Below are 25156 nucleotides of genomic sequence, written 5' to 3'. Positions count from 1 at the left end.
AATGAGGTCTCCCCTGAGCCTCCTCTTCTCCAGACTGAACAATCCCAGCTCCTTCAGCTGCTCCTCATAAGCCCTGTGCTCCAGACCCCGCACCAGTTTTGCTGCCCTTCTCTGGACAAGCTCCAGGGCCTCAATGTCTTTTTTGTAATGAGGGGCCCAAAACTGAACACAGTACTCGAGGTGTGGCCTAGCTCCAAAGAAACAAAAATGAATTCTGAATCTATTACCTTAAGCAGTTTTATTATATATTCAAAATGAGATATAAATGCCCTTAGGAGTACTTGAAATATTGAACTGTATTGATTTTTGTCAGTTATCAACTCAACCCACAGCCTCTCAACTACCGCATGTCAGACCCTTCAGATTTACATCTGATGCAACATACCAAACCAAGCTGTTTAAAAAGTTGCTTATCCAAGGTTGAAGTTTTTTTCTTCAACTATTTTCTTGCTTTCCCTTACCTGAATTAAGCTGTCAAAATGGTTTTGTAATTAAAATAAATGAAGTTCTATGTAAGCATTAACGTATTAATTCACATTATGCCAATTTTAGACTTTTGAGCATACAGAATGTATGTGTATATATGGCAATACTGGTCTGAAAAATTTAAAGCTGAAAGTCGAATGTAAGAAATAAAATTGTGTTGTGCTTAAAGAGCTGGGTTGTTTTTTTTATTTTTTTTCTTATGCTGCCTGTTTGCTTCCCCTACAAAATACTACAGCATAGGATGGTTATCTGCACTTCAAGACAAGTAAAAGTTCAAGATAGTTTTACTAGTCAGTAGCTTTCTATGTCCCAGGCAATTCAGAGAAATGTGACAAACTGACCTAACAGGAGAACAGAGGGTCCAAAAAAACCAAAGTAGCAGTGACATCAGATACAGCATATCCTTAATACATTCTAGAATATCAAGTTTTAATAGATTTGATCTCATTCATAATGTCTCATGTATAACTTAAATTACTACAATTACGACAGACAGCCAAAAGTTAAGGAACAAAAAATAGTTTACTAATGATATGAGTTTCTTTTTATTCAAACTGTTAATAGAATTATAATTTTCTTCATTTTTTCCTGCATTCTGATATAATGTGTAAACGTTGCTTGAGACTGAATATCCAGCCTGTTAATACATAATAAGGGAAATTCTGTGAGATGATCTATAACTACCAGTTAGCTAGCTGACTCTGCCCTAAAGCCTATGGCAGATCACAGCATGCACAGACATTTAAAATCATGCTATAGCTTCTGCTTGTGATACCTATCATTCAGAACCATCCAATTTCCTGATTTTTCCCGTCTTCACTGCTGTACAAATTACGTGCGAGAAAACAAAATCCATATGGCTATTCAGATAACTCTTACTTGAATTTCTAAATCCAATGTCAAATCAGAATGCCCTTTTCCTGTTCAAGATAACCTATGACTAAGCAGTTGCTATTCCTTATAGCTTTTGAAAAACACCACAGTTGTCTGGAAAAGAACATGCCTTCACATCAATAATGGCACACCAAAAAAGGTAAGAATTACAATACTTCATTGTAATACATCAGCACTGTAATTGATGTGTTACCATTTTGCTAGCTACAAGCAAATAAACCATTTACTAAAATAATTTTTACAACCTCAGAAGGCAATCTGATATCTCAGACAGGTTAATGTGCTCCTCCAGAATTCCTGTGTAGTTGAACATTCTGAAGTTAGTCCAATTAATTCTTACAAAGTCATATTTTCACTAACCATCAGACACATACAAAAAACTACAGTATACTGGGAAACAGAAGCCCAAGCAAGGTATCAACTTGACCAACGTTTCGAGTACTTCATCAACGAATTCCAAACATCAGACTAATTGTGGACTAATTGCCACCAACCTCACTTTAGCACAATCTACTTTCAAAATCCTGCAAATCGTAACAGACAATCTTGAAAGCTTACTCAAGTTGTCAGTATGACACAAAGGTAATGTAATCAGCCAAACTGAACTTTTTTTTTCATTCCATTTTTCATCTCTAAGCACATCCTTCAGCAATTGAAAACATTACCTCAGTTTCACGTTAGAAAAATATTAAGTATCAGCATATTCATTGTTATTTTAATGTCTTGGTGACTGAAAATGAAACATCTGTAACGCAACCAAAAGGCTCACCCTTACAAGATCAGAGTCGTCCCTTTTATCAGTTTTCTTTCCTGGTAATGGTGAACTCAGTGTGAAGTCTTCATTTTCACTGTGGTCCATTTCAGTGCTATCAAGCCTAGAATCAATAAACATTTGTTCTCCTTATTATTATAATATAGCAGGCAATCGTTTTATATATATATATATATATATATATATATATATAAAACCTTCAGAAGGAATCTATTCCTAAACCATGAACAATCATCTGGCAGAACCTTTCACTCAAACTATTACAGCTATCACGGGATACCACAAACAAGAACATCTAAGGGCAAGGGGTCAATCACAAGCTAGTATGTTCATCTCAGTTGAAAAAAAAAAACAAAAAAAACACAGCTGATCTTTTTGAAACAGAAAAGCCTTACTGAGGTACAAAAGATCTGTGTCTGTTTACATTTGCATACCCTTTACATACCAAAAATCCCCACAGACCAACTAAAGCTCTTTCCTATGGTAAGGTTTGTGCGGTAGAACAGCAGATCTAAATTTCAGAGATAGTTCATCCCCCAGCTTTCTTTAGTTATTTATGGCAGCATATATGTAAAAGCAAGTCCACTTTTATTTCAGTTTCTACACATGTGTAAGTAGGCATTGATTTGTAAAACACTGAGACCCACAAGTAGTGGATAATACACAAAAGTTCCTCTTCATGTGTACCGAAGCTGGAAAAAGCAATTTTAATTTTATTTTATTAAGTAGCAGCACAGAGTTCCAACAGTAAATAATTATTCTATGCATTAAAAAAGCAAGTGGCATTTAGATACACCAACTCCCTGGTGTACTGGGCACTGCCTAGAGTGAGAAAGACATTCTTCCAGAAGGAGAAAATCTGCAGTAAGTTCTGACAGTTTTTATACATCACCTTAACAGATGCAAGCTTGTATGAATATATTCAATCATAGTGAATGGGAAATACCATGCATAATGAATCATTACCATCGCTTCTGGTGGACTTTCCTTTTTTGGTGTCATCACTCGAAATGCCAATTGATTTTACTTAAGTGAGCTGGGGAGACCACGAAGATGACAGAGTAGGTTAGGCTGCAAGTGCAGCATTGTTACTTCTTTTAAATAGACTACATGTAGTCTCAGATTCACTTCACTGGATATGAAGAAGATTGATTCTAATCTGCCTTTAATCAATAATGCATTTCTGCATATGAACTTGTATGACTTCTTACAAGTTTGTGTAATTGCCATGGAGTGGTGAAGTATTTGTTGTGTAGCACTGCCCTACTTTTCAAATTAATAGTATATATTAAATATTCACAGAAGAATCAACTGAGAAGTCTTAGTTCAAAACATAACTTTCTCTCAGTCTTGAATGAATGTGGGGACCGTGTCATCTCTGAATTTCTCTGTGAAACAAACTAACAATGTGACCTTCAGTTAAATAAAAGATACCAAGACTGTAACCTAGAAAATCAAAATAAAACAATGTATAAATTTTATGGACAGCTAGCTAATGAGACAACAAATTCTCTAATATTTCAGTATGTCCTTCCCATGATCACAGAATTTAAACCCCAGAAACATTTATCTGCGAAGTCCAGCACAGATTCATAGAAGAGGAAATTATACTACATCCATATTGGCCACCATATTGGCCTAGTTCTCTATTTCTATGACATGTAAACACATTACAAATTGCAAATTTCCTAGGATCTGCAGATCTAAATATAAATGTATGAAACCTCTTTTCCTTCTTCAACAAACTTGTAGATGTGATTTTATTCTCTTTTGATGGTTCTTGAATATCTTTTTTCTTTCTTCATTTCTCTTTCCTTTTTTTAAAGAGAAAATTTATTTCTATTGTTGAAAAGCTCAATTTGTGGTTCCCATTATGCAGTGTGCCATTATAACTTCACTTTAAAACGAAGTAATTTTGTTTCTCAAATAAAAAGCATTATAGAAATATTCAAAGTTTCCATTACAAATACTTGAAATATCAAAGCTCCTTTGTTGTCTACCAACCTCCCTTTGATCCTTCCTGGAGAGCTTGGATTTGAACTGCTGCTGGCATTGCTTACAGTTTCCATTCGTGAAGATTTGGATTGAGACTGCTTGCCTGCTGACGAAAGAGGCTTGTTAACCGCTCCAAGAACATTGGCTGCTTTGGGCTGAAACCAAAAATATATTTCCTTTATTTTCAACTAAGCATTTAGATAATATTAACATGTACTATACTTAAAATATTCACACATTTCACTTCCTGCAATCAGAGTTTTGATTACAACACAAAACAATAAACATTAAAATACTGAAGTTGTAAGAAAGAAGCTGATAGACCTGCAGTCAAACAGGCAGCTGCCACCAACACCTTATAACTCTGCCCTCTTCTCACTGGTAGTACTGGGTGGTCACCTGACCAAGTTTGCTTCCTCCAAATGTCACTGCTGGAAGCAGCTCACCATTTGGATTAGATAAGCATCTCAACTGGCAAAAACAGAGGTAGCAGTAGCACAGCACTTTCAGCAAGTAAGCCATTAAAGTGGCTTAGCTGTAATGGCAAACCACACTAGCTTCAACTGGAACGAATGAGGGTCTTAAAAGCAAATGTTCCAGAGAAGACTCCAATGATTCATACACAGATTTGGAAATCGTCAGGCTTTTATTAGGAGCCAAAATTTCCAGACAATGGTGAACTTCAGGTTACTTAAGTGGATTACGTTTCAGATATGCCAAATACCTCTAGCTCATAATTACTTTTGAGAAAGCTGAAAGCGTTCAGTTAGTCCTACAGAGAATAGACCTTTATCCAAACACCTGCCTACAGAAATGGTGAGCAATTAAAGACCATCCCCCAGATTTCACAACATTTAGAATGATCCGTTCTATATTTCAGTATTAGATTCTAGCTGGTGACAGCATAAAGAAAAAGCCACAGTGCTAGAATACCTGTCTCTAGAAAGTTAAATATAAAACTTTCTTTAGAAAAGCAATTTCAAATTAGACTACGTGTGAAATATAGAGCTACTGGAAAATCCAACGAAGGGCCACCAAGATGATGAAGATTCAAGAGCATTTCTCAGTTGAAACAAGGCTGAGAGAACAGGGACTTTGGGACAAGATGACCTTTAGAGGTCCCTTCCAACCTCAAGCATTCTGATTTTTTATGACAGCAAAACCATGTTACTTGTATTTTAATGTTGTCACAGCAAACTTATTATCAGCAAGCTTGGCACAGAAGTTAAGAATTCTGTCAAGCATGGGATGACAGAACTTAAAACTGACTATCTGAAATCTAAAAGACAAAACTTCTTTTTTAGAACTTTTGTATCTCCAATAAAAAGTGATTTTTAACTCACTGAGTTCAAATATTTACACACTCAATACAGTGCTTATATATTTAGATCAGAAAGATTGGCTTTCATCTTTGAAAATAAAGATACCATCATACATATATTTTCCTAACTTGCATTCTACCTCTACTGGAAAGTAGCTGGCTCACAGCTAATGCTCCATTTGCAAAGTTAAGGCTAATGAAGATGCTGCACTTTCACTTCTTTAGCAAACCAGCAGATAAATGTTTTCCTGTAATCAGGAACAAGATACATTAATCCAGATGAAAACCATAGTATGTCCTTTCCTTTACTAAATATTAAATTATTAACTTCTGTTGTTTGTTTTTTTTTGTCTTGTTTTTGTTATTTAGCAGACAAGTTAGTTATAGTTATATAGTTGGTTAGTTATAAGTTAGTTATATAAGCAGACAAATCAATTTCCTTGAAAATAAACAAACACCCACCCACCTTTCCAGGAGTGAAAAATGACTTCATTTCTGGAGGAAGATAATTTTTGGTGTTACTAAAATTCTATAAAGAAGGAATAAAAAAAAAAAAAAATCAGTGAACAAGATATAAACATTTTGGAAGTAGTATTAGAAGAGATTTTCATTACATCATTTATAATTTTGAAATTTCAAACCTGAACTATAACATCTCCTAAAAAAAATTACAAAGGCAGAAAAATGCGTGTACACATAAATACTTACAAGAACATAAACACATATCTTCAATTATAATACAGAGAATTCTACAAGATCTACAGAACTCTTGCAGTACAACTACTGAAGATTTAAATAGACTTATCTCAAGAAAAATTAAACTCCAAGGTCTACCTTGTCAGGTTGAGTAAAATATCGTGCTGGAAGTACAGGATCTTTAGGGGATTCCAAACTGTATGTTGTACTCTTTGACATAATGATATTCATTGCTACATCACAGACTGTGTAGAGTTTCTGTAAGTAATAAACAATAAAAAGTAAAAATGAAAAATCAGAAGGTCATTTCAAAGTCTGACGAAAATATTCTTTCGAGGAGAGGATTGTAAGGGGTCTGAGTCAAAAAGAATATTTAACAGCAGCATCCATATTAAACAGTATATCACCAAGTTCTAAAACACAGAAGCAGAAAACCACTGTACACCCAGCAGATAAAGAAAGCTGGCTTCCATGATCTTTCTACACTTTAAGATTAACATATGTCACGGTTTCAAAGACAAAGTTAAACCCAATCCTTTGGGAAAAGTAAAAAAGTGACACATTTATTCACATAGGTTACTCCAAAAGTAATGCCTCCTATTTATTTCCATGGAGACTACAACAGATACAAAGATCACAGTAACACTATTTGACAGAGAAATTCTCATCTTCAAAATGCTGCTTTTTAAGCACAGCAACTTCCACTGGCTACATATTTTGGCCAGCAATGAACAAGAGCCTGCATTCCATGCTCACAAAAATCGGCACGGCCATCCAGAACGTGACTTGTCTTTCATGATGCCATCAGCAGTGCTGGAACAACACCCACTGCCTCGCTGCGCTCACATCCCCTGTGAGCACATCTCCATGAATGGTCGGCAAGTGTCAATGAATGTCAGAGGCTGCCAATTTTTCTACATGGAGGAATTCAATGACGCCTTTGCTTCATACGTACTTCCACATCGGATGCCTTTTTGTCAGACTGCCCCTCTGCTGCCATCTGTCACATGGCAACAACATTTAAAGGCATATTGGTGAGAAGGTTCAACCTCTATTGCCATACCACCAACATCTGCCTCTGTCATTGTGGGCCAACATCATAAAATAGGAGGCATTACTTTGACTGCGGTCCTCAGTCTGACATCTCAACTGCAATAACATACTCACTACATAAAACAATATATGTCCTCTATACAACTGTAGCAAAAGACATCTTCAAGTTGGTGTGTAAACAAAAGTAGCCAATTTCCAGAGCAATGTCAAAATTAAATGTAGTTACCAATAAAAAGTGTCACCTACTTCATTCATTTTTGCATCATCTGGTCCTTGAGCATCTTTAGTCTGCTTAATATTTTCTACCATTTTTCTGATAAATGCATGACTGTTGTTCTCATTTTTAGCCATCAATATTTCCAGTATGAACCACAAACACCTATGGAGAAAGGCAGTACTCCTCATGAGCAAAGACATGAATAAAAATACTACTGTCAAAAAAGTCACACCTACAAAGTGGTTTACTGAAGTTTTATTAGTATTACAAATCTCCAGGAAACCAATTCATTAGAAAGAAGAAATGAAGGTCAGGATGAGCAGAAGGTGCAGGTATTTCTATAGGGTGCCAAAGAGCACTAAATAAGCACATGCACCATTTTACCACAGTGTTTCACAGTAATAATTGCCATTGTTACACATACTGGACAATGTATCAATGTAACTCATTAAATTAAAATTCTACTTAGAATAAAATTTGATTACTACAATTCTCAGAAATAACAGCATTAAAGACAGTCCTACTCTTTAATGTCCTTTAGTTGCTCGATGTCCTGGACTTTGACATAATCTGGGTCATGAGCTAGAAGATGTATTGTGTAAGGAACAACATACTCTGGTAGAAGCGACAACAGTTTCTCTGAAAAGCAAAAGAAAGATGCATTAAAATACTGCATCTCAAGAAATACATCTTCCTAAAATATTTTCTACTGCAAAGGAAAGAGCAAAAAAGAGTCAGCATACACTAACATAAAGCATAAGTACAGGCACGTGCATCTATCATTTCCTTGTGAGGTTTTCGTTAATATCTGTCTAATTGTTGACATGTAGATGTTTCATAAATACAAAAACTGAGATTTTAACCATGTTCCAGGGACTGATATTTCCTAGATATCTTGAAAATCAGCTGCAGTTCCCTTTACACCCAAGTCTTTTCCTTGGTTCAAAACCATTATTCTAAAAGACTCTGAAAAGCAGATGATGATCAATCACAAAATCCACGTTAACTGCAGCATCTGAGACCAGCACAACTGCAGAGTAAGCTATTACTTTTTATATACAGCAGTAAAGAAGTCAAGAGAGTAGAAAAATGTGTTTTCTCAAAAAAAAAAAAAAAAAAAAAAAAAAAAAAAAAAAAAAAAAAAAAAAAGGAGGAGAGGGGAGGGAAAAGGAAAGGGAGAGGGAGAGGGAGAGGAAAAATGGAGAGTTATGAGACTTTGCAGTCTAATTGCCACAGAAGTCTTCCACATTACAATAATCAGATGGACCAACTTACTCAGGAGGTAAAAGAATAAGGACTACTACCAAAGACCCTTTGACAGTCCCAATGACAAAGTACACCTTCCATAGGGTAAAAAATTCCCAAGCCAACCACGTAGGAGTTTCAGCATTTCAGAAGTTTGATAAACAGAAAGAAAAAGGGTAATGATGGCAGAAAGACATACAGAAAAACACTGCCTTCTCCAACCTCATATGACTGAACAACTGAAGGATATGCAGCACATTTAAGTTATTAAAGCCATGTCCTGTGCATCAGGCATGACAACAGGCGAGGCATGCTAGTATTCTGTGTATTAGTACACTAAAAGCATCTCAATGCTTGCAGCCCATGCAAATACACAGTATAAACGTTTGAATGAACATATGAAGGAAGGGGAGGAATTCCTGGCTCCACTTATGGAAATATCTAATCACATTTTTGAGCAAGTAGAAGGCCCTGAAAGACATGACCATATCTGGAAAATCTTCCTTCAGGAAGCTTTAACTATCCCAAATTAGGGATGTAGACTAAATAAATAATTGCTATGCAAAAGTAAAAACTTACTCTATGCAGATCATTACAAATAGGATAGATTAAGGAAGGTGCTGCACAGGCTTCATAAACTGTTTGGATTCAGTCACAATGACAAGGAAAGCATTCAAAGTTTATGAAGGCCTACAGAAGAGAGCGCTGCCGAGTTCCACGGATACACCTTCACACAGCTGTTGCAGCTGATCCAGTTAAAAAACAGAGTAATTACACCACCCAATGTAAGTCATAATGAAGCTTGAAAAAATAAAGACATCTATTTCTTTGTATTTTAAGGTATATTTATGTAACTGAAATCCAGTGTACTTTGCAAAGCAGACTGTAACATGTTCCTAGAGACACTCAAACATTAACGTTTTAAACATCCTCCTCTCCTTCAAGCACTGTCCTGCATTTCAGTCATCAGCTAAATAAAAAAAGCAAAGAGGTGACAAGAAAAAACAATTACAATTTCAGAACACTAGCAAAACTGGCTTCCATATATGTGCCCAAGGCAATACAAAGTTGATTTTGAACTTGAATAGAAGGCTTAGTGACACAGTTTCAATAACTTCTTGCCTTGTACACCTGCTAATGTAACTACAGCAATAGTATCAACTGAGCCTGCAAAACAAATTGAAACAGATTCATTTAAAAAAGAAAAAGGATAAATTGAAACATATGATATTTAATCCTTATTATTACAGAAACAGTATTAACACAATCTTTGCTCATCTCTAAAGAGAAGACAAAGACTACCTAAAAGGCAGGATGGCTTCATGGACATAAACTACAAGCACTTGAAACAAGAATGTGCCCCAGATCCACATCCATGGGAAGTTGAGAAACTGTTTTTTGTTGGTTTTTAAATCAAGATTTACTGTTATAACTTTTCCACTTGCTGACTCACAGGTACAAGTCCAAAAGTAGAAAGCAAAGATTCCTATGCAGGACAAGTCTATACAGAGATAGAATTGGTGATATGTAGATACACAGTCAAACGAGCATCTTCTGTGCCACTGTGAACACCATTTAGAGAACACAGAGACCTCAGTGCAACTCCCAGCCTTGCAGCATGGAGCAAAGTGGCAATTTTATGCCTGGTACCAGTTCTTTGTACATTTCTCTTGAGCTTTTTAACAAATGCTGAGATACCCTCCCAAATTTCCCAATTCCTTCATCACCTTTTATCAAATTTTCAAGAAGAAGCGTATTACAAAATCACCAGGCTTGGAGATCCACAAAACTAACTGTGTTTCGAAAGAAGCAGATTCTCATCTTTAGCTTTTTGTGGATGCTTTTCAAAGTACGTCCTAGGGTCATTACTAGCAAGAGCCACTGCAGGGCCAGTAACAAGTGTGAGAAGTACACATCTAAGCAGTGTGATCTTATCAGAAGTGGGTTTCATCTGCAGTAATAATTCTGTAAGAAATACACAGTTCAAGACTTTTTGTTCGTTAAAATCTCAGACTGGTAGATGTGAGTATCACAGAATCAGCACTGTGACCACCCCAAAATCCTGCAGGCTATAGCTGATTAGAAGTTCTTCTGGGTTACAGTGTAAATTCATTCAGCGGAATCACTCAAGGTAAGTTTTTTTCAGCAAGAAAAAAAACCTGCCAGTCACACTTTGAGGTCCTACTGAATTCAAGACGTCTCACACACCAAGGCTTCACTTTATTGCTTCTAATGACTTTGCCATAGTAACTCTGCAGTATCTATCTCAGTACAACTAGGAAATCAGCAATTATGTTTTGTTATATGAGAACCATTATATTTCCTCCTCCATAACTGAAATGATTTTGCAAGATCGTTCAAGCTTTCAAGAGGAATAATCCGAGGATGACTTAGAGGCTTCTGCTGAATGTAGTTTTCTTTTTTACCTATTACTGAGGAGAGAGAAAATGTTCCTGCTTCCCCCCCAAGTTTAATTAACAGCATACAAAAGGATTTCTCCACAGACTTATTGTCTGATCTAAGTCTAATGGGACTGAAGCACACAGACTGACACGGCTAATAAAATCTGTGATTCATAAATGCAGAATGAAATCCGTTATCTGACAGCATCCATAAGAACAGATTCACAAAACAGGTGTACCCCAAGACAAAAAAAATTCCACATCATTTCACAAATGTCAGAGCCGAGAACCATCAGTAATCCTCTAAAGAAATAAAACTCCCAAAGACACTTCCTCAAAATGCCATGAGCTCTTCAGAAAGGTCGATGTTATCATACATCTGTATACCAGCGTAACCAAACACACACATACAATACGGTCATCTGTATAGTCAAAAGGACAAGGAATGATTTTAAGAGAAAAATAGCTAACATTAGACCATAATAACTTCAAAGCAGCCTGTTGTTACTGGGAAGAAAAGAATTAGATGAACTCATCCTGAAGTGCCTACAAATACAGCCTTTTGCCAGCATAAGACAAGATAAGAAGCTACTTGGTACAGCAGCTCAAAGACTGTTAATTTAGTGCAGCTTTTAAAATGTCACTAAGGTTGCACATTATTTATTACTTCAGTGAAATTAATTATCACTACATCAACTAAAACATAATTAACCATTACGTTCAAACAATACAGATCTGCTTTTGAAAAACAGCTGCACTTCCAATACTTAGGCATAAGCATTAAGAAAAGTCTTAAAGAAACTGAAAGATCTCACTCACGCCTGTTTAAGTGCAAAAGAGAATCTGAACTCTGTTTTCAGTTTTCATCAGAGACCTGTGAGTAAAACTTAAAAATTTACAGCAATTCAGTGCATTAAAAGAGAAAATATTTCCACAGTGCATTAACATTAAGCTTGAATTCTAGCACTCATACCAAAAAGTGACATCTATTCTCTTACCACTAACTGCTGCATGTTGCTTCAGATACTCCCTTCTGACATTTATGTTCTTCACAAGGCACTGCCTAGCGTGAGCTCTTCTCTCTTTCACTGGATCTTTTGCACACAGTGCACAAATAGCCATATATTCTAGTGGCAGCCGTAGTCTAGAAAGCCCTTTGTGGAGTTTCTGAGCAAATATTTGTCTCACTTGGTAACATTCATCCTATTAAAAACAAAACAAAAAAGCAAACAGTGAGCCTTTCTAAAATTAGTATTGAGTGTGAAATAAAACACAGAAAGCTGAATGAATGTCAAAATCAAGTTCAGATCCTGGCCCCACAGAAATGTAGAAACTGTACAAATACTTGGGTGTTTTTTTTTTTTTTTTAATACCAATTCAAAACAATTAAATTGAATTAATCAGTTGCAGTTTCCCTGAAGGCAAGGAAGAAAGTTATGTCTCAGACTGTGGAGAAAGATGCCACACTCAGGATCCAAGGCCTGACTTGGCACAGAACAGAGGCACAGAAATTGCTTATAATGGGACCACTCAGTTTGTGTGGCCAAAGGTAAAGGCCTGCACTGAAACACTGTTTAATCATAAGTAACCACTATTGATTTTATTATTGCAATTTCACAAATCTTCATCAAGTCATTAGCATTGGAAGTAGAGTAATACTTAACAGAACTAAAGGTCACATGCTTAACAGACTACCAAACATTTCCATCATAATTTAGAAACCTATGAACCATGACTGACCACAGAAGAGTATAATTTGTGACCAACAGTTGTCAATGAACACAAAGTAAAAAAAATAAGGGGAGCAAGTATACTCTTACGATTTATTAAGCCATGTATTCCCAGAGGAGATATTAACTTCAAAATTCTCTTTATGAAAACAACCTACAAACATCAGGACCATTCAAGGCCAAAAACTTAAAAGATGCTGTGTGGAAAATGCACAGGAAAATGTATTATAAATTTATTTATCCCAGCAAAAATGATCAAGAGGAAAACGATTTGTTATCTCTAAATATGAAGAAAAAACATTAACAGAAAAAAATACCTATTAGGTTAAATGACAGCTTTGAAATTTAGAGAGTTTCCAGATATCAGCCAACAGGAAGAGCAGAGACAAAGATGTAGTCACTGGTAACACCCAACCTGCTGAATTTGCAAATGAGGTAAATATATGTATACATTAAGATTTTTAAAAGGCCTCCAAATGCCAGAGTTGACTGATGAAGCAGCAGCAACCCAAACTGGAAACTCCACCTGTAAGCCATACTCAAGGTCTGTTGCATCTGTGTATGGCCTGCCCCCATAGTAAATCCACCCCTCAGCAGAAGGCTATGGAGGTGGAGCCCTCTTCTCCCATTCGTTAATATTACTTATGTCTGAAGTCCTTAGAAATCTTAGAACAGACTTCTGTCCAGTTGCTATGACAAAGAAGTAAATCCTTCTTAGATTAGACTTAATGTAAGGTATGGTTCTTTGTTACTGATGCCATTGTGAGATAAAATTTGAAATATTTTTATTCCTTTATATCCCAATATCAAGAATAACTTATAAGTTATTCTGATAAGTTCAGCTCAGTACACAAGTTCACTGAGAGGAAGAGGGACCAAACTCAGCCAAGCTCTACCATTATTTCCCCAGTATACCACTAAAAAAAAAAAAGCATTTGCAAAGCTGCTTATATCTCTCCCTAAGAAATAACACTGATTCATGAAAACTGACAGACTTGCTTAACTAATTAAAACTCCCTCAAACTGAGATTATGAAAGAATCTCTGCAAGTTTGTTTGCTGTTTTGTTTTTTCCTTTTTTTTTTCTTGCTAATGGTTTTTTGCTTTTGATATTTTTAACGTACCTTAAATAACAAAAAATATTCTCAAAACAACTAAAATCGTATTTTCAACAGCTTATCTTAAAATCTTAAATCTGATCTGAAAAACTTTTGAATACTGAAGTAGTCAACGCCATTTTTCTACTCTCTTTTAACATGAAGCTTTGCCGACGCGTCAGTTTGTTCTGTAAAACAAAGAACTTGGCTGCTGGGGAGATTACAGGCTCGGGAAATACATACATCACTTATTCTAAAAGGACTAAAACTATGTGCATTTAATCATCATAAAGTCACTGCAACATTAAAGCAACGGGCAACGGCATTTAATTATGCATTCTACACTCAAGTAATTCCACATTAGAGAATGTGGTATTCTCTCTCTCTCTCTCAAAAAAAGATTCATTAAATATCAAGCACAGAAATACAGTAGAACAAATGCAACCACAGCAAACCTTAAAAATTAAGCTTTTCCTTTTGTTTTATCTGCTTCTTGATCTGTCCACTTAAAGAAAATTTGCAGTATATTAAGTTACAAAATAGCAGTTGGCCTCAACGTCACCTGAGTGCCCTAATCTGTGGTCAGACTTGCTAGTGACAAAAAGGATTACACACTGTTCTAATAGCTTACTGTTGGTAGGTGTCTACCACCAGTAAATTAATTTTAGTACTTTGCATAATCTTATATCTGCAAATATTTGAAAAACACATACACAGATTGTATTATTTCCCACATAGATCATCTTGAAGTGTAGATCCTCTGCACCTGAGGATCTGAACTCAACAGCCTAAAAGGAGAACGAAAATGGCAGAAAAACTCAAGAATATCTAGAAAAGTTATTTATAATTATTCATAATCCATTAGGTGCCTCATGGATCAGTAAACATAGAATTTATGTCCTGAAAGAGCTTAAAATCTAAACTTTGGTAAACAAATATGAAGGTCAATCAATTACTGTAAAATTTACAAAACTTTAAAAACAGGAACGGAGAGAAATTCTAAGTCTTCACTTATAATTTGAAAGATATTTCCCTTCTGCTACTTCAGTCTCAAAGGCGAAATTGCTCCTAATTCTTCTGCAATTTCAAACACACACCAGCGACCTCCACAGATCTCCATGTTCCAAATGCATTCTACCCATCTATCAAGAAACAATGATCTGTGTTGTCACTGCAGTCCAACATATCTAATTCTCACTCAAAAATCAATTTTCAGGATTACGAACTGGAAAAAAGAAATTCATGTCAAACCCAATGATTTTTCATAAATACAGATTAGCAGAAGTATATGCAACAAGCATCACATACACACAGATATTTGCCAATATCCCACACATCACACCCAACTTCCTTACATTTATGGCTAGTGCACACAGCTGGTACTGTTCCAAGGTGATGATTTCATGGTAACAGGGTTCTTGTGCCAGCTTCACAATAGCACTACCTGCAGCCAACCTCAATCGAGACATATCAGGTTTACTGAAAAACAAGCACATAGGTTATGAGTTAATAAAAGAATGTAGAATTATTTGACTTAATTAAATTTTGGTGAATTAGCATTGCTGAAATACAGCTATTTTAAAAAGAAGAAAAAATCTCCAGAGCTGGCCTCCACCCAGCCTCGGTTCCCAGACAACAGCACAAGTAACTGCTCATATCACAAGCTGTTTCTACTTTATCAGATGTTGAAGCCTATTACCACATACCTATTCCCTTGACCCAGCTTTGCAATGAAAATATTTCTTGGAACTTCCTTGAAGTACAACACGGATGTAAACCTGCTTTAACTGTGCGCTGGATCAGCACACATCAGTACAGGCTGCCTTTCAGAGACCTCAACGACCTCCGACATGGTTCTGTTCAGCACGCTCGCTTTCCTTCAGCAGGGGGCTCCTGCCAAGGAAACAGCCCATTTCCAGTCCCCAGAGTTGCCAAACTTTCTTCTAAGGAATAGATAGCTCAAAATCCTCACTGCACCTCAACACAAATTTATTTTAATTAGAAACATTTAGAGGTGGCCAAATGAATTGTACTTTCAAGACAAAAAGGATGTAACAACTAAAAATATTTTTAACACATTGGAAGCACTATTACTTGACTTGTACATGCAAATTCCTGTATTCCTACATAGCAAAACACTCCAGGCATTTGCTATTTTTCGTATTGAAAGCAATTTTTTCTACAGACTGTAACCACGTTTACAAAGGTCCTCAGAATATGAAAAGTATCTTCACATCAGCTTTACAAATTGATATCCACATAACAAGTCCATTAATAAACTTAGTTTGGCTTTCACTCTTAGAAATTTTATCTCAGTAAAAAAAACATTACTACTGCCTTTCTTCGGATCAAGCAGTAAAATAAAGTAAAAAGTTGTGTGCCTCACTTACAATTCTCACTAATGAACTATGCCCAGTAGTAGTAAGTGCAGCCCTATTCCTTTGATATAATCAAATTGCATTCCAAATTAAAAATAATCACTCATTCAAGCAGGACTAATATAATTTAATTTCTTAACCATTTGCCCTTTATTCTTAGGGACAGCAAGCACTGTACTCCTAAGCATTATTATTACCATGAAAACTGTACAAGGCTTTTAAAGATTAAAAGCCACTGTTAAACAGAATAAAAACGCCTGAAGAGCTTAAACTTTCATGTTATCTAATCAGATCTTATAAATACCTCAGTATTTTATGGAAAAATCAAATAGATGATGAGCAGAGGACAATACTACACTACATTTCAAATAGAACGGGAAGATTAACATTTAGTCCTCAAATACTAAATTTCATTTTAAGTTGCATCTACTGTGATAAGTGAATCCAAAAAAATTTGATTTTTGCACACCAGTGACTACTGAACAATAACTTAGTGGTACAGAATGAAAGAGCCAAAGAAATGAAATTTAGAACTTTCAGTCTTCCCCAGCTTTGGCAGAGATAGCATTTAATTCTGGAAACTGAATCAAAAGATATTTCTTTACAAGTACAAGTTGGCTCAAACTTTGGGGAGCATATCCAACATATTCTTGTATCCCAGAAATACTTGTAAGCACATGAGCATGCTGCAGGAAGGAGGAAGAGGACAGTGACAGTTATGTATTTTTATGATAAAAGATGAAGATCAGATCTATCCTATTACCCAGGAGGACTATACTAAAATAAAACACTAAATAAAGGATTTATCTTTCATCAAATTGTCTTAACCAAATATTTTCCAATCTGTACTGTCCCAACATATACAATTTAAAGCAGAAATTAAAACTTCAGTCTGATGTATCTATTGTTTTCAATTATTTCTTGGCATTTTGAAAATTAACACTACAGATGCCCTTGCCGTATCAGAAACTCCCTAAAGGCTAAAAGGGGGACCTGGACATTTATTTTCTGGAGTGCTATTACTGTTGCTGAAGACCAGATGTTTGAAATCAGAACAGAAATGCAACCACATGGAAAGACGTTATCAAGTGCAAAATACTGTGTTGGGATGCACAAAGCTAACCCAAATAAGTGTGCCTTCAAAATACATCTAGTGTATAATCACCTCTCACTTCACAAACTGATAGCTAAGATTTTCCTTTTCCTCCACAGGGCATAAATGCCAGTGTCTGATTTTGTAAGCATCTTCCATTTTCCACAGAATAAAAATGTTTCTCCTAAAAAGACTCTCTGACAATGTTGTGTGTCAGATGGCACAGCTGGTTATTATTATATACCACGAAATTCTAAAAGCTTAATTCTAGAAGATCAATGTATTTTTTCCCCTGGTAAGCTTCAGTAAGGAAAAATACAGACTGCCTTCCCAAAAGGCTCAATGCAGGTTCATATTTGGTATCAATACTTTGGGCAACTGCTAGCATCCTCCAATGCTCTTACTTTATGCTCATTATGGATTAAAATTCTTCTACAAATAAGGCATGTAATACCCAGCATGGCTGTTTTTACTAATCAGAAATAGAAGAATTGGTACCATATTGAATTTTGAACTTGTAGAAGTGTTTGTAATTAATAAATAAATCAAAAATAAATACCTGGAAACCACCACTGAGATAATGTTTATTGACAAAATTCAATATTAAACTACTCCTGACACCAGTGAATTTAATTTACCTGTGTTAACATTTCAAAGTAATTAAAAGCAATTCAACAAAGTCAACAATCTCCCTATGTCAAAATGAGAAAGATGAAGAGACAGGATTTATTTGTTTCTTTTCCAAGCGAGTCCTTGTCTTCACACCATACTCTAGGCTGAATCATGCTTTGAAATTTAATAAATCCCATACCTTCACATGGTCACAGAAAAAGCATATCTGTGTAGATTTAAAGAGTTGAGATCTGAGTCATTTTTATGGTTGATTAAGAAACACTTGTTCCAGAATCTTTAGTTCAACCTTCTAATGGTGTGGAACAATAAGATTAGAACATTTTATAACACCAAAGTGAATGGCAGTAAAAGTGATTACAACATGACTTTCAGCCTACAAGAGGTCAAATGTGTCCCAAACCCAGCCACTTTCATGTAATTCAATTATCTTTAGCAAATTACACATTATTATTTAAAAGACAAATGCAAGCCACAAACACAAATATTGACACTACGCAGAACAGCAGCAGATTTAGTAGTTTAGAAGGCAAGATTCTGCACTGCATGGAGTTTTTCTCTTTTCAAAGCCTACATTAATCCAAAAGAAGCATCAGATTTCCACACCAGAGATCCAACACATGCTGCCACTGCATTTTCAAAGGATAAGGCATAAAGGTCCGGAAGGGTCAGCCAGATCAGGAAGATCTGTGTAAAACTAACATGCCTGAAGCATCATTTTCCCTGCTTCAGTTTATGAAGTTACTTTTCAGCACAGGTGCTATAGCTCACAAAAATAGACACAATGCAAAACTGTGCTCCTTGGATGTTAGAACTTTTGAAAGTGCAATACCAGGCATCACAGAGTAGCTGTGGTTAGTCGGAACTGCTACAGGTCAGACAGCCACACATGGCTGCTAAAGCAGGGACAACCACTAGGTTGCCCAGAGCATATCTAGACAGCTTTTGAGTATCTCTAATGAGGGATACTCCACCACCTCTTTGAGCAACGTGTGCCAGTGGTCAGACACCTACACAAGTGGAAAAAATGTTCTTATGCTCAAACAGAACCTCCTGTGTTTCAGTTCATGCTCGTTATCTCTAGTCCTGGCACTGTGTACCACTGAACACAGAACTCCAGGTGGGGCTCAGTGGTGACAGTGTAGAGAAAAATGATCTCCCCCAGCTTGCTGGCAATACTCCACCGACTGAAGCTCAGTATGCTGACTGCCTTTCTTGCCACCAAGGCACACAGCTGGCTCATGTTCAACTGGACATGACTGTCAGGCCCCTTTCTGCTTTCCGGCTAGGCAGTTCCCAGCATGTACTGGTGCATGGAATTATTCCTTCCCAAGTGCAGGACTTTGCAATTCCCACTGTTGAACTTTGTGAGGTACCTGTCAGCACATCTATCCAGCCCTGTTTCCATCTTTCTGGGCGGCATCACGTCTCTCTGGCATATCAGCCACTTCTCTCAGTTTTGTGCCTCCAGCAAACTTTCTAAAGGTACATGTCACATAACCCACACCATTGAGGAAGGTGTTAAAGAGACTGACCTCTTGGGTACACCACTGGTTACTGGCCTTCAGCTAAGACTTTGTGCCACTGATTACCATGTTTTGGACTTAACATTCAGATAGTTTTAAGTTCATCTCATTATCTACTCCAGCCCATGCTTCATCAGCTTCTTTATGAGGATCTTAAAGGAGACAAGTGTTGAAAAGCCTTCTGAAGTTAAGGTAGATTATATTCACTGCTCTTCTCTTGTTTACTAAAATTGTTATTTTATCAAAGAAGATTATCAAGTCAGCCAAGCATGACTTCCTATTGTTAAATCTGAGCTAAGTACTTTTGATGACTTCCATGTACCTGGAAATGGTTTCCAGAATTAGTCGCTCGACTTTCTAAGGATGAAGGCAAGTCTGACTGGCCTATAGTCAAGTTTTTAGGGTCCTCTGATAAAAGGACATGGACTTATGTTTGTCTAGGTGTCTTCCTGACAGGCTCTTTTCCACCAAGAGTTGGCTTTAGTTTTCTCCAGACGTTCCCCTGTTCTCCAGAGCCTGAGACTGGCATAGGCTGCCCAGGAAGGTGGTTGAGTCACCATCCCTGGATGTGTTTAAAAACCATTTGGATGCGGTACTCAGGGACATGATTTAGCAGAGGGTTGTTAGAGTTCAGGTAGTACATTTACATTCAGGCTGCAGTTGGACCTGATGATCTTTAAGGTCTTTTCCAACCTGAGCAATCCTATGATTCTATGATTCCTGAGTCTGGTCTTGCTAGTAAAGACTGAGACAAAGACAACATTCAATACCCCAGCCTTCCCACATCCTGCATCACCAAGGCTTCTGCCCCATTCAGCAGTGGGTGCATACCTTCCCTAGTCTTCCTTTTGTCACCTATTTACAAGCCCTCCTTGTTGTCTTTAACATCCCTCGGCAGATTTAAATTCCAGATGGGCTTTGACTATCCTAATGTTGTCCCCATATGCTCAGACAGCACCTCTGTATTCCTCCTAGGTTACCCGTCCCTTCTTCCACCTTCTGCACACCTCCGTTACGTCTGAGTTTTGTCAGGAGCTCTTTGTTCATTCATGCTGGTCTCCTGCCATTTTTGCATGATCTCATGTTTGCCAGAATGAACACTCTGTAATAATCAGTTATCTTGGACCCTTTTTCACAAAGCTACTGGACCGTAGCTCCAAGCAGTTATGCTGAAAAACTAATGGTGTTACTTAGACCCCTGGTAACTGCCACAAATGGTCGTATTACAGAATGTAATATGATAAATGTAAAATATGATGCAATATGATATATGTAAAAACAATAAAACAGCTATTTATGAGAAATTTTAAGAAAGCCCACACATTACTACAAAGATGATATAGCAGTAAATTCTCAGGTTTCAGCTTTACACACACAACATAGGCCTAAATTTGCAGATGGCTGTACAACATTTAAATCTGCCCCAAAATTAAAATCTTTTTACTCTTACTGGCACAATCCAGGTATGCATTTAACAGCTTCTGCAGACACAAGTTTTCAATATTTGGAAAACACTAATGCCTGAAAACTTGTCACTTCTACAGCAGAGGATCAAGAAAATAACCAGTGAAACAAAGAAGTTGTCTAACAGCCATCTAAAAGAGAAATTATTTATTAATGGAGAATTATTTATTAAATGAAAATTAATCTTCTTTGCACATTTCCAACTTCATTTCACTTTCAGAGACCTCCAGGGAATAAAGTCTGCCTTCAGACAGAAGTGCCTCATGTACTAGCTATTCCCACCTGGTTTCTGGCAACATGCTGAAAACAATACATTGGCAGTATGCTGGCGAATGTGTTTTACGAGAAAGGCTGTTTATGGCTTTTGAGCATGCACAACAACTAGTACATCGGCAACAATAAGTGACACAAAAAAATTTAAAACCCATTTTCAGTGGTACAGAGGAAGCTACTCAGTTTATTCTTGCAGTCTGAGTAATGGCCCTTTAAAGAAGATAAAACAGAAAAAGACATTAAAATACAGCGTATCTAAGGTGTTAAAATAAACCAAGACTCAGCAAACTTCTGTAGGAACTCAACCAAGCTTATCTTTGAGTTCTTAAAAAACAAATCATACAAAGATTCTTATACAGTAACAGAACAGTCAAGTATTACTTTGACTAAAATTCACATACTCTACCTATTGCATCACCAAGGACATCAAGATGTTACCATTTGTTACATACCTAATTTTCCCCTGCTCTGTCAAATCTCCATCACTGTGTAATATTGTTGTTAGCAATCTTAGAGTAGAAGTTCCTGATTTACTGTGATTGTTCTTCATTCCTAGCAACCATCGAACCATCATCTTGATGGCCTGAATCTGAAAGATTTTGATATGCAAATGTCAAGTCACTTCATATGTCTCATTTGAAAAATACTTTGTAAGACATTCATAAACATCATGTGCCCACTATTATATTATAGACATACTATAACATCATAACTATTTAAAATAATCTAAGAGGTTAACTACTGTTTTCTCAAGTGCTTTTTACTAAGAACGAATGTTTGATCATTTAAAATATTGTGCCCACTACTGAAAGACAACCAGACAGATAAAAATGAAAATTAAAGAACACTAGAAACTGACAATCTTTGACATTAATTACAGCTAATTGAAGTAATATGACATTTAGTTAAAGTTCTGGCAGTTTCTTCCACTACACAATCACATTCTGTCCTGTGAAAACATTGTCTTAATTGACCTTACATCCACCAAACACTGTGTGATCAGCAAACTATGTATACTTAAGAAAATATTACTGGATCTCAATGAAACATTTCTATGCTCACAGAATTCGTATGCTTTAATAATCCCTACGAAGTCCTTACATATGTTATATTTGAATATAAAATTATTTTAGAAATGTAAATTTAAAACCACTTTGTAGACATTTCAATCAGTACAGTATTAACCTGCATTAAGATAACTGGCTTCAGAAAAGAATATTTCTTTCTTAGCTATTTAAAGAAAAGCCTCAAAGCCTGTTACTTAAGATAACTTGTCCTTTGCCAATGGAAACGCTGAGTCTCTTGAGGCAAGCTTCTAAAAGTACGCAGAATCTAGCAGCTATCATGAAACACTGAATAATTTTTAATTTCTTTAGTGAAAATAAAGCATGAGTTTGGAGAATAAATTTGTTTTATTATCTGAATCTCTCTGTCTTTAGTTTTCCTTCTGTATGAGAGCACAGACAGTAATGAAAACAGAAAGAGGAATATTTTCTTAAAGCAAAATGGAAGTGTTCATCTAAAACAAGTAGACATTCTTGGGGGGTGGGGAGAAATCCAGAACATAGAATTCAAGAGCTCTACAAAATCTAAACATAAATATTAAAAAAACTAAATACAAAGCTAGCACTGGAAGGAACCTACTACATTCTAAATCTCTTTTAAAACGTGATTGTACACAGTAACTTAGAATTCCTTTTTCCATGAAAGACAAAGTTCTATTATTCTAATATTGTAATATAATATAATTCTATTATTCTAACTTAACAGTCAAAATATTACTGAATGAAGTTCATGATATGACCTCCTTCATGTAAAACTGTACACAGCGATCCCTTCAGATCTCTAAATTTTGTCACTATTATTTTTACACGTTTACTTTTTAGCACCACAGGCCATTTATTCCACCAACAGAATTAAGTATATTGGGAGCACCAGCAGGAGGCAGGCTATCAAGAAGTAAAATCACAAATGAAATTTGTGGAACAGAAATGAAATTCAGTTTTGCCCTATCCCTCAGTTGGTATTCAGGTATCCTGAAGCAGTTTGTAGCTATCCACTAGAAGATGATGACAATGACAATTATAATATCAGCAGCAGCAGTTTTGGCAGTCTATCTATTTAATTATTTCATGTCACAACCAGTACCTGTATCATTACTGTCTCCCATTTGTTATGAAGACAGAAACATTATAGTTCTATGTGGTCTTCAAGTAAGAAAGTATATGAATCTTCACTCCTAGAACTGCATAACTTCATCAACACCAGACTACTGTGCATGCCAATTTAGTCAGGGAACAGCCAACGCTGTCTTGTGCTCTTGCATCTCTGGTCAGCTCCTGGTCAACTTTTATTTTAACCTTCCTCTCCACAGCTCCTTCCCCCTAGTTTTTAAGAAGCCTACTACTCTAGTCATGCAATCACATAGCAAGTCCTAAATCCACGTCCTTCAGAATTTTCCTATTTTTCCTCTCTGTTCCTTATTCCTCTGCTGCTGTTACTGATGTTTTGACAATGTTACAACATTGCTTCAGAATCAAATATTCCAATAAAATTAATTAGGGGGCATGAAAATCCTTGCCCACTGCATCAAGCTACCTGAACATGAGTTTGCACCACCTCCATGTTTTAAATGTCATTTTTGCAGCCAAATAGGGTAGCTATCAAAAATAATTCAGGTTGGAAGGAATTTCAGATTCTCCCCAGTCCAATCTGAAAGGAAGATCAACTATGAAGTTAGTTTTACTCAGTTTGGTGTTGAAATCCTCCAAGAATAGAGATTGCACAGCCTGCTGGCAACCTGCCTAACTCTGAACAGTTCTTTCCTTCTATCTACTCTGAATCTCTTGTTTCACTTTATGTTCTATGAGACTACAATTCTCTGATATCAGAAGTTAAGGTCATGAATTACTCCCTACTACCAAATAAGACAGCACAACATGAATTAGGTGTATTTTAAGTGCAATCAAAAACAATAGTACATGATCACTTTTTTTCCTCCAGAGATGATGTATCACTGGCTGTCATATAAGGGAACTGAAATTAATAACCAGCTTTATATAAACAATCAGCAGCAAGTAAGCATTAACCTTTAAAAATGAAAATTAACCAAAAAAAAAAAATCAACAGTAAATTATAGCCTTTTTCTCTCATCTAGGTTACTATCATACCTCTACTATAAAAACACAGTGGGCTCCCATCCCTTCAAGTAATCCTAGAAAACAATCCTGGAAACACTGTCTCCTTACTACATTCATGTACGTCTACAACAGGTTGCTCAAATTTCTTCTACTCAAGTTTTGGGAGCTACAAATACCACAGAAGTATCACAGAACTTCAAGGTTAGCACAATAACAAAAAATGGAACACTGCCTACATAAAACACAGCTAGAGAAATAGAAACCCAATACTGTAGGATATATAGAAACAAACAAGAAATATTAGTGCTACTGTGTAAGACTCAATCTAGCTGCACGGCACACTGAAATATTCATAATTAATCTTGCTAGCTTTAAGACAGTCATTAGCTATTTTATACAATTACATTACTAAAGGGGAGAAAGGCTTTTAAAACCAGTGTAAAATAAAGTCACAAATCCGTTTCTAAACTAATGGTGTGGCCTGCACTCTTCATTAAATATAGGTTTTGCAGTGGTAATAAATGTTAATTAAATTTGCAGATCAATGTTCACAATAACCTGTTTTCACTTGCCAACAAATGCTTCTCACAGTGTTTGAGCTTGGCTTCAACTCCAAGTTGCCCTAGGATTTTCTATAAGCCAATTTCACTTCCAAATAGCCAAGCTATAGAAAAGTTTTATCAACAAAAAGCACATTTTAAAGCTGCGCAAATCTCTTCAAAAATGTATATATCAAGCAACACTG

General features: G+C 36.2%; 1 protein-coding gene across 2 annotated transcripts in view; it reads right to left on the bottom strand.

Moving 5' to 3' along the window:
• PDS5B (PDS5 cohesin associated factor B) overlaps window positions 1-25156 on the bottom strand; it is a gene marked incomplete at both ends in the record, with an annotated part of 76484 nt that overhangs the window by 4293 nt on the left and 47035 nt on the right. The window contains 9 exons of one of the 2 annotated variants that reach the window (XM_079537827.1): window positions 2150-2255; window positions 4157-4302; window positions 5935-5997; window positions 6303-6422; window positions 7464-7596; window positions 7959-8073; window positions 12080-12284; window positions 15263-15386; window positions 21724-21860. In XM_079537827.1, the coding sequence (XP_079393953.1) occupies window positions 2150-2255; window positions 4157-4302; window positions 5935-5997; window positions 6303-6422; window positions 7464-7596; window positions 7959-8073; window positions 12080-12284; window positions 15263-15386; window positions 21724-21860 (1149 nt within the window). The remainder of the gene's footprint in view (window positions 1-2149; window positions 2256-4156; window positions 4303-5934; window positions 5998-6302; window positions 6423-7463; window positions 7597-7958; window positions 8074-12079; window positions 12285-15262; window positions 15387-21723; window positions 21861-25156) is intronic. The other variant, XM_079537828.1, reaches the window with a different exon arrangement.

Source organism: Tetrao urogallus (assembly GCF_951394365.1).
Source record: "Tetrao urogallus genome assembly, chromosome: 1".
Taxonomy (NCBI): domain Eukaryota; kingdom Metazoa; phylum Chordata; class Aves; order Galliformes; family Phasianidae; genus Tetrao; species Tetrao urogallus.
The sequence above is the reverse complement of the archived record's forward strand: the minus strand, read 5'-3'. Positions and strand labels throughout refer to the sequence as shown.